The 10,986-nt window shown below is 34.3% G+C and overlaps 1 protein-coding gene across 1 annotated transcript; it reads left to right on the top strand.

Moving 5' to 3' along the window:
- Positions 1-1,783: 1,783 nt before the first annotated feature.
- On the top strand, positions 1,784-4,206 carry LOC142358283 (ras-related protein Rab-8A-like). Its single transcript, XM_075409713.1, has 4 exons — positions 1,784-1,947; positions 2,149-2,209; positions 2,293-2,431; positions 3,090-4,206. The coding sequence occupies exons 1-4, from the start codon at positions 1,824-1,826 to the stop codon at positions 3,417-3,419; spliced, it is 654 nt and encodes a 217-aa protein (XP_075265828.1). The 5' UTR covers positions 1,784-1,823; the 3' UTR covers positions 3,420-4,206.
- The last annotated feature ends 6,780 nt before the right edge of the window (positions 4,207-10,986 follow it).

Here is a 10,986-nt window from a genome sequence, read left to right as displayed (position 1 = left end):
CCGTCAAATTTGTTGTAGAGATGATTTAGGAATAGCAACGTCTGTTTTACCACCGACCTGTGTCTTCGAAAACCATGTTGTGCATTGGGTAGTGTGGTTTTTACAATGTCATATAGTTCTTTAAATATAGCTTTTTCGAAAACATTTGATGTGTTGCAGAGAAGGCTTATAGGTCTGTATTGCTTCACGTCTGCTATGTCTTCGTCTCTAAAGACGGGAATAACTTCACGTATTTTCCAAAACGATGGAAAACAACCTTTTGATAGCGCAGCCTTAAACACTATCAGTAAGCATTTCGAGAGGGCAGGGAGGTTTTTGAGCACAAGATTACCTATGTTGTCCGGGCCGCATGCTTTTTCTAAGTCATTATCTCAGGGTGGCTAAGATGATTGTTCCTTTATATTAAAAAAAAATGATGTTCGTTGTCATCAATTTGTTCTGTTAATAAGTTATTATTTAGAGCATTATCACAGGAAATCTCTGTGCAATCGTAAGGCGTTTTGTTCAATGCGTCAAAGTGAAGGTGTCGAGAAGATTTATACTATGTATTGCTCCGTCACTGTAACACTTTCACTAATGACATCTTTGATTAGTTGTAGAGAGGAAGACGTGGGTCATAAAGAGTTTCAATTATTGCTGTCGAAGAGTTTTTGAAGCATTTTTAAGTCTTTTTACCTAATGGACGGAACAGTGAACACACTACGAAACATAACAACAGCGTTTTCAAATTTACCGCAAAAACATTGTATTTTAAAGTTACCTCAACATGCTAGGCTCTAGGAGCCGCGTCCGAAGGTTTAAATAATACTATGCTAATTAGGAATGTAGTCTCCCCTTCCGCACAGCACTATAGGTTTTATTACCCTCAGTTACACATTTAGTACCACGGCAGCCTCTGAGACAGGTAATTGCGCTGCATAGGAGTGCGAAAATTATCTTCGTTCGAATTAATGTTTTTGCGTCCAAGTATGTGTCGTCTTTTATTTCTAGAGATTTTTGTTGCCAATTGCTTTTTACTGCGTGTTGCAGAGGGCCCTACCCCTTCCATGCAGTAAAACACGAGGGGAACAAAAATACTTTTTATTTCCAAATTTCGTTGTTCATATTTTAGATTTTTAATTGCCTCGTGTTATTTGTAGGCTTCCTTGGCTTCTTTTGGGCATGACTCTGCAAACGGATTAAAAAATTTTCACGTCGAAGTCAGTCCTGGTGAATCTAGACCCGTTTGCTTTGATATCAAGTCGAGCGTTTCTGATTGCCTTTTTTAGCCTTTGGTTCGACTCATGGGGATTTGAGTGATGCCAATTGCTATCTCATTCTCAATTCTAATAAGCTGAACTCAATTGACAGTAGATAGTCGTGTACACTGGCATGTACTTATGAGGACAAACAAAGGACAATGATATCTGGAAAACACTTTAATGATGATGAACTGGCGGCAGTTTAGTTTATTTGGAGAATATTAAATTTGCTTGTATATTAGGGAAATTGCAGCAAATGGCGAAGGACGGCGTACGCTTGTAAGACGGAAGGGCCATCACCTCTATTACATTGACTTGCATAGACACAAATTATGGTCTCTGAAAGGTTCTGTGAACGGTTCATTCTTGTCTTCCAGCGAAAATTATAATTCAGCAGTTTAAATTTGCAGACGAACATTTTCTGCTACCGCATATCTGTATTCATAGTTGAAAGATGATCTATTATTGTCGACTGACTTGTAATGCTTTGTATATGATTGCTACTATTTTGTCATAGTTAAAAATAGTTACTTAGATTGATGATCATTTGCGTGATATGATACTGGTTTTCAGATAATTTAGATGGCTAAAACTTATGATCAGTTATATAAGCTGCTTTTGATCGGTGACTCAGGAGTAGGGAAAACATCTTTGCTCTTTAGATTCGCAGAGGATGCGTTTAATGCGACTTTCATTTCGACCATTGGTGAGTATATATAATATTTTTTGGCTATGACAGTTTTCTTTGTACACTTCAATGAAAACGACAAAACTGGCTAGTGTAAATACGGATTATAATTGTTTTAATCCAGGACTTTAAAAGGGTGCAAACCCCAGGCAAATTGCTTCAATTCTATCCTAAGACTACTAAAGATCGTTTAAATTTTTAACATTGTTTCTTTGCTAGGGATTGATTTCAAAATCAGAACAATAGAAATAGAAGGCAAGAAGATCAAACTACAAGTATGGTAAGTAAATTAAATTCATTTACAGCCAAATTACGGTTTTCAATTGTTTTACGCAAACAAAAGTTAATTTGGAACATTTGAAGGGATACGGCTGGACAGGAGAGATTCCGCACTATTACCACTGCTTACTACCGGGGTGCTATGGGGATCATATTGGTCTATGACGTCACCTGTCAGGCGTCTTTTGACAACATCAGCAACTGGATCAAAAACACAGAAGAGGTCAGTTAATGTAGATTAGATTCACTTGTATTGAAAGAAGGCAAACTTGTTTAGATGCTTTGACACAAAAGACCCAGAAGCCGACTTTGTTACCAGTATTAGTACTTTAAGTTGATATGTAGATATAGTTAAGAGTGATATACTGAGTTAGATTGTCAAATACTCATTTGGTATCATGTATTTTATAGCGTGATAGTATCAGAAATGTGATGAACATATATTTATGCGTCGTATCCCCGTAAAAACGAGGGTTTGAGACGAAAATCTTAATATTTTGTCAAAAAACTATCTGCTGATGCCAGATGAACGTCAGCAGCGTGAATTGTTTTCTAAAAAGTGAAGTAGATTAGGTGGAAGCCTGCCTGAAAACAGCTTCATTTGCTCAAAAAGAACCAAAACTGCATGGTGAACTAAAGATAAGCTGATATGCTGATGGTGTTAAATGCTATATTCAAGTTTTTTCAAACCATGAGCTTGAATTAATCAGCGGTTAGCTGATTTTTTTGAAAGGTGGAAATGAGTAGTGGTTAAAACTTGTATGCAAATATAATTTGTCACCTAAATTTAGCCAAAGTTTGTGGTTTCCGCCTAGTTTTGGTCCAGCTGGTGCTCTTTGATAAGTATCAGAGGATTGTTGTTTAGTTGGTTGTTCTTTTAGCACGCCTCAGCAGATGTTGAGAAGATGATTCTGGGAAACAAATGCGACATGGAGCCGAAGCGAATGATCACAACAGAGAAGGGCCAGCGGCTAGCCGACAACTATGGTGTCAAGTTTTTCGAAACGAGCGCCCGCGACAGTGTCAACGTCGAGCAGGCCTTTTTCGAGTTCGCGAAAGCCATCAAAGCGAAAGAAGACAAAAAGAATCTGGACAACCAAGCGAATGGAGCCAGCAAAAAGCAGCCTGGAAAGAGCGGTGGCGTGAACATCAATGTCCCCGGCACAAAGGGCCCAAATTCATTTTTCAAAAATCTTTGCAACATTTTATAATTAATCCGACGAATGAACATGCATTGTTAGATGAGTTAGTTATTTACTGATCGCAAAAATGCTCGATTGAATGCACTCAATGTGTTCTGTGCTGTGTGAACTTGGACTTGAAACAATTCGAGCAACAACCGGTGTCATGCTTATGTTAATGTTTTATAGTTCGATTACAACACATTGTCTCATCCGATCTCTGAACTCATGTAAATCTGAATTATTGTCTCCATTTTCTACCAGGAAAGTCGATATCATTCAATAAAAAATTTCATTCTAATCAATTCTGGTGGAAATGATAAATGTAGGTTACTCGCCAAAGTAAAGTTAGCAAAGCTGGAACTCTTTCAAACTTTAATGACTCAAAAAGAGATTGATGCTGATTTGAAAGAGCTATGCTAATTTGTGGTGTTTGATACTTGTTTGAAAGTACTGCTAGTTATTTCCATGTTCTATTATTTAAAATTAATGCTGTAATTGATCAAATCAAGCTGGAATTTGCGTTAATCAAATCTTTGTTATGCCGAAAATTTAATCGTATAATTTATAACTCAGAGGGCTATATCTACCGTGGCTTCCGTGCGTGTGTGGAACAGAAAGCAATGGACTGATAGAGAGCCAATGTATCAATAAAATCGAATTGTTGTATTCATTTTTTACAGTGTTTCAATTGTTTATTTCCAATTCGAATTTCTCTCGGCGCGGTATATGTAGAAATGCTTTTGATTAACTGCAGAGAAATTATTTTGATTTGAACAATATCCAGTTGTTCAGAATTAGAAAGTTTTATTTATCACTCAAACTTTTTACATTTGATATTTTCTCAATAACACTTTTATAGAGGAAATGAGAAAGGTCAATCTGGTTTAAGGTAGTGTTGAGTATTTGATACGTAATGTCTTTACTTGCCTCAAAAGTTTCTCAGCACCAATCAACATTCTTTTTAACTTCAATCATTTGAGAGCGCTTATTTCACGTTTCAGCCTTACATAGCATAAATTATATGCAATCCCTTCAATGACTTTTGATGCCAATGGACAATTATTCGATCCCGTCAAATTTTTTGGGTGAAGAATCGTTTTCTTATAAACGCTGAAATATTGAATTTCATTTCATCTCTTTAATCAAGCAGAAGACGGATACCTCGAGTTTCTCATACTTTTCCAACATGCATCCTTACAAGACTTTCAATAATTTTAACGGCTTTTGCACAAGTCAATTCTCTCCTGGAATTTTTCTATCGTGTACCAAATTATTACTTTTCTGAGAGTGAAACACATTTCCTTGATCCTTTCGAAGTTGACCTGTATAATTGCTCTTGAACGAAGCAATTATTTTAAACGTGTTGGTCTTTTTTATGTAAAATTTTTGCTTGACCGATTTGACTTTTTTTTGAAGTGACTTCTGCACTCTTGCTTTTTTCGTTATGCGTGATATAAACTTCTCTCATTCAGAATTTTAAGCAGCTGAACTGAAGCGGCAGAATTTCACTACTAGAAGTTAAATTGAAAGGGAGCTGAAAAACCAACTTTGCGAAAAACCAACGTTTGTTCATAAATTTGTTGCATATTAAATTGCTTTCCTGGTTTTTTGTTATACACGTGTTGTGTCATTCGAGGTAAAATTTAGTGCTCTGAAAACGTCTTCGCATTCCGTTTGTTCTTTTTTATTGACTAATTCATCCTGTCTTTCTGAAGCCCAAATTTGTGAAATTCTGCGTAATCATCTGTCCGATTGTTTCAACGAAGTTGTTGTATTGAGGTAACAAGCTAGCTGTTCAGACAAACTACATTTTGTTATCACTTAGTTTTCTCATAATTTAATTTATTTTATTTTGTTAAAATATTTTGAATTATGTATTTTCCATTTTCAAGTTATAATTGTGATAGATTTTTATCAAGTAAGTGAGAGTCTGCAAAACTTATTTTTGTCAAAGTAGCTATAGTTTTGGTCGAAAAAAGAAACGATCTGTCATTAGGGTTTTTGCTCGTTATCCCAAACCGTATAAATAATGGCCAAATTTTTCACGTATATCTGCGTCAAAAAATGTGAAAAAACTTGATCCGAGTTGGTTCTTGCAATATAAGTGTTTTCTTTATTTTCAGACTGTGAGAATTCAAAGATTGTTATCTCGAAAAAAAATATTTATCAATTTTTAATCAGGCCTTGGCTCAACTTCATAGCTCAAAAAACAGATTGAAAAAAAGAATCATTAAAAATTTTCTTCTCAAAAAAGATAGAACTCAAAAGCGAGCAAACTCCTCAGACATCTCAAAAACAGCAGTAAACTTGTAATTATTTTTTTGTTAACAAATTCAAGACCAGTGATTACTTTCTAAAATTCCATTGCAAATAACAGACAAATGGTTTTCTGCTTCCGTGGAAAAGGTAACTGGCTCCACAAGTTTAAACAACCGGGCAGAATAAATTCAGGAAAAACATGCCCTTTCTCTGTCATAATAACATGCGAATTTAACACACGCACTTGAATTTATCTTATAAGCTTAGCATTAGAAGTTCTATCCATAAAAGTCAGGTCGTTACAATTGAGTGATAACAAAAGAAAACTGGTTGCATTCAGGCGCCATTTCTGCTTAAATGTCAAATTGACTAAAATAAAGCGATTTTTGTACAATTGGTCAAAAAGGCAAAAATACTAAATTTTATTTGACAAAAGGAAAAAAATAATTGCGATAAAAATAATTCCACATTATTTATCGTATAGCGGATGAGAACGTGAAAGAGATACTATGTTTTTGCTGGCCCTCTTTTTTAGCTTTAAATTTTTTAGACAGTGATATGTCGGAACTTGTGAGAACAGGAAAGTAGTCCAGGTTCTCTAACGCTAATGATAGAAGAGTGTTGCTGAACTGTTTGATCCATTCTCTTCGAGTACAATTTTCGCAAAGTTTTAAGCAAGTGTTTTTCATCAAAATTGCCAAGAAATAAGCTTCTTTAGTCCACTTAAATTTTCCGGATTGACACACTAAAAGTTGCTGACACAATTTGTGTTTGCTCCAAAGAGGGCGAGATCTACTTGTGCTTACTTTGAGAGTGTTCTTGCCATTATGATCATTGTTAAATGCTCTCGAAGGATATTTGAAGAAATTCCGGTAAACGTGTGTCTTTTAATGTAAATTGTTGGTTTGACCGTCTTCACTCTAAAACTTTCCTTCGATTTCACTTTCCATTGATTTGAGTTGCGCTCATTTAGAAAGTTAAGAAAGTTGCGCTCTAGAACTTTCCTTTGATTTGAGTTGCGCTCATTTAGAAATTAGTTCTGCTGTTAAAATGAAAGCGATTGAGACGAGACTTTATGTAGCCCGTGTAATGTAATGGTTAATGTACGCGACGCTTATCTGAAAGTTGGCGTGTTCGAATCCCTCCTTGGTCAGAACTTTTCACCATAAGTTTCTTTAGCCTGTGCCCCCTTCTAATTTGTTTGCCTCAGCAATCGTTCGAGCGCAATTCTTCGACGCTAGTTGGTTTATTTGCGTTTTTGGTTCTTTGATACAGTTTTAGTCTGTATATGTAGTCCAACACGCACATCTGTGGTTCGGTTTTGGAAGAAATACGTTATTGATGAGGCGAAAAAACACCGTTTGTTCATAAGTTTGTTGCATCTTGAAATACTTTTCTGGTTTGTTTTTTATACACGTGTTTGTCATTCGACGAAAAATTTAGCGCTCAGAAAACGTCTTCGCATTCCGTTTGTTTTTTTTTGACCAATTCATCCTGATGTCATTTTGGTGCCCAAATTTGTGAAATTCTTGTGAGGTAACAAGCTAGCTGTTCAGACGAACTACATTTTTTTATCACTTAGTTTCCTCATAATTTAATTTTCAGTTTATTTTGTTAAAATATTTGAATTATGTATTTTCTAGTTGTTGTAAAGTTTAACATATTTTTGATAGATTTTTACAACGTAAGTGAGAGTCTGTAAAACTTATTTTTGTCAAAATAGCTATAGTTTTGGTCAAAAAAAGATTTGACATTAGGGTTTTTGCTCGTTATCATACGCCCTTGAATTTATCTTATGAGCTTAAAATTAGAAGTTTTTTTTATTGAAATCAAAAATTATAAAAGTTAAGTCGTTATAACTGAATGAAAACAAAAAAACCTGGCTGCATTCAGGCGCGATTTTGCTTAAATGTCAAATTGACTAAAATAAAGCGAGTTTTGTACCATTGGTTAAAAAGGCAAAAATACTGAATTCTATTTGATAATAGAAAAAAAATAATCGCGATGAAAGATACTAATTTTTAGCTTTAATTTTTTTAGACGCTGATATATGTCGGAACCTATGATAACAGGAAAGTAGTCTAGCTCCTCTAACTCTGCCGATAGAAGAGTGTTGCTGAACTGTTTGATCCATTCTCCTCGAGTACAATTTTCGCAAAGTTTTTAGGAATTGTTTTTCATCAAAATTGCCACAAAATTATCTTCTTTAGTCCACTTAAATTTTCCGGATTAAAACACCAAAAACTGCTAAAAAACAATTTTCGTTAGCTCCAAAGAGGGCTAGTTCTACTTGTGCTTAATTTGAGAGTGTTCTTGGATTAAAATTTCACTCAATAATTATCCAAAATGCATTATTTGGTTTTAGTATATTGACTTTTTCTTCAAATTATCCATATCCAAAATATTTGGAACAAATACTTGTTTCTAATGGACGAACAGTAATAGCGTGGCTAGTTTTGGTTTTATCGTTGTTTTTTATAGTCGAAAAATAGTTCGGGTTGTAATCAGTCTTTTTAAATTTTTTAAGCATTATTGCTTTTTTCATGTTACTTACAGAACACAGAATAGAAAAGTTCAAATCTAGGCTTACTAGTGATAGTTCTATAGGCTTATTTAGGAATTTCGAGGAAACCTATCTAGTTTTGAAGTCGAACTCTTATGGTAGTTCTTACTTGTTTTCAAAGTTTCCCTTTTTTTGGTCAACTTATAGCTCATGGTCAACAAAGACAGTTCGCATCGTCTTGCTAATTGACATTGACTTTGAAATCAATTGTTTTAAATAAAATGGACGTGTTTTGTAACTTTTCTTAGTGTTCCTTTTGTCTACTTGTTGCCTAGTCTCACTAATTACAGGTCGCATATCACATTATTGGCGTTGAAAAGGCATAATTGAACTTGTCTAATGTTTTAGTGCAATGCTCATTGTTAGATCAAGGAGCTAAGATCAAGGAAATGAAATGTAACGACAAATTTATCAATAGATGTAATTTTTCGTTCTAGAGACAACCTGCGGTTAAAATTAATTCCCATTCTTCCAGAGCCTGATTTTGTTGTTTTGCTTCTACGATGTTTAAACATAATCTCATTGTTATTGGTCAATAATTTTTGAACAAGCTCAAAACTCGGAGGGAGAGATCTGAAAAAGAGTTTTTGCTATTTTTCAAATTCTTTTTTTGTGCTAATACGAACAATGGTTACAAACGAAACAGATTTTGATTAATTGGTTTAAAAAAATAAGGGTACGCATAGAAACAGTTGGTACAAAGGATCGTAAAATTATTGGAATTTTATTAATTTTCTGAATGCGCTTTGGTGACAGTTGAGCTGAAATATAATGACTAGTTTTCTGAATAAAAACGTTTTTTCACTATTATTGATTAAAATTTGAATTGAGGCTAAAAGCCTGCGACAACTCATTCTTAGCCAAATCATTTGAATCAGAAAGTCTAATAATTCTTTTGTTGGTCCAATAAAATTGTCGAGGTGGTTTTGAAAGTTAAATCTGGGTACACATTGGCTTCTCATTTTGGTAAATTTTTAAAAATAGCCCCCCGTTGTAAGAACTGGATTGTCGAAAAGTGAAGAAATTGAAGTCTGTTAAAATAGTAATGGACAATTTTTTATAAAGTTGCCGAAATGGGCGATTCCATGAATTCAAAATTAAACTAGTTGTGCCTTTACAATGTAGGCGCACTTCTTTTCTGTCGGTATTAAAAACCGTTACTCAAATTTAATACTCAGATGGGTTTTTTAATAGAACGATGTTGGAATCTGTTAGTTTGTGTTAAACAATCCTCCAGTTTTTTTATTCCGACCCCCTCTTTACTGGGGAGGGAGGAACTATATACTCAATTGGTTCTTTTTTGTTCAGATAATTTTGGCCGATCAATATACTCCTCGTAGAAAGCTGTGAGTGGTATCATTGAAAAGCTCGTATATCCCAGAATTGGAATTTAAAAGATTTTTTCGAATTTTGTTTTTTACAGGGAGTTACCGAGCTTTTAAGTTTTGTGAATATTCGACTGTTTTTATTCACATTTTCAGTAGTTTTTGCTGAAATTTTGCACAATTTTGCTAATATAATATAAAGTGAGTTAAAGATTTTTAACGGCAGAATGTTATTGTTACAGTTGCAGATAAAAGAGCGTTGCTCAATTGTTCGATTGGTATTTCTTTGGCTAATCATTCTTGATAAATTTTTCAAAATTCACGACTTTTTTAATCAAAAATCGCACAAAATATGCTTTTTTGGTCCACTTTGTTTAATTTTGCCGAAAATGAAGACATAGAAACCGCTGACACAATCTCTTTAAACTCCCTCAAACAACTAGTTGCAACTGGGTACACATTGGCCTCTAGTTTTGGTAAATTTTTAAAATTATCCCTCTGTTGTGAGAACTGGATCGTCGAAAAGTGAAGAAATTGTTGAAGTCTGTTAAAATAGTAATAGACAATTTTTTTATGAAGTTGCCGAAATGGGAGATTCCACGAATTCAAAATCAAACTTTTTGTGCCTTTATACTGTAGGCGCACATCTTTTTTTATCTTGTCGGTATTAAAAACCGTTACGCAAATTTTATAACTGATGTGTTTTTTAATAAAACACTCTTGGAATCTGTTAGTTTGTGTTTAGCAATCCTCCAGTTTTTTTGTTCCGACCCCCACTTTACTGGGGAGGAACTATATACTAAACGGGTTCTTTTTTTGTTCAGATAATTTTGGCCGATCGATATAATCATCGTAGAATGTTGTGAGTGGTATCATTAAAAAGCACGTACATCTTAGATTTTGGAATATAAGATTTTTTCGAATTTCGTTTTTTACAGGGAGTTATCGAGGTTCTAAATTTTGTGAAAAGTCGACTGTTTTTTTCACATTTTCAGTTGTTTTTGCTGAAATTTTGCACAATTTTGCTAATATAACTCAAAGTGAGTTAACGATTTTTAGCGGCAGAATGTTTTTGTTGCAGTTGGAGATAGAAGAGCGTTGCTCAATTTTTTGATTGGTGTTTCTTTGGCTAAAAATTTTTGATACATTTTGCAAAATTCGGACTTTTTCATCAAAAATTGCACAAAATGCGTATTTGGTCGGCTTTGTTTAATTTTGCGAAAGTGAAGACACAGAAACCGCTGACACAATCTCTTTAAACTCCCTATAACAGTACTAGTTGAAACTGGGTACACATTGGCTTTTCATTTTGGTTAAATTTTTAAAATTAGCCCTCAGTTATAAACTGGATCGTCGAAAATTGAAGAAATTGTTGAAGTCTGTTTAAATAGTAATGGGCAATTTTTTATGAAGTTGCCGAAATGGGAGATTCCACGAATTCAAAATT

This window comes from Convolutriloba macropyga, unplaced genomic scaffold (genome assembly GCF_964194025.1).
Source record: "Convolutriloba macropyga unplaced genomic scaffold, txConMacr16.3 SCAFFOLD_768, whole genome shotgun sequence".
Taxonomy (NCBI): Eukaryota; Metazoa; Xenacoelomorpha; order Acoela; family Convolutidae; genus Convolutriloba; species Convolutriloba macropyga.
The sequence above is the reverse complement of the archived record's forward strand: the minus strand, read 5'-3'. Positions and strand labels throughout refer to the sequence as shown.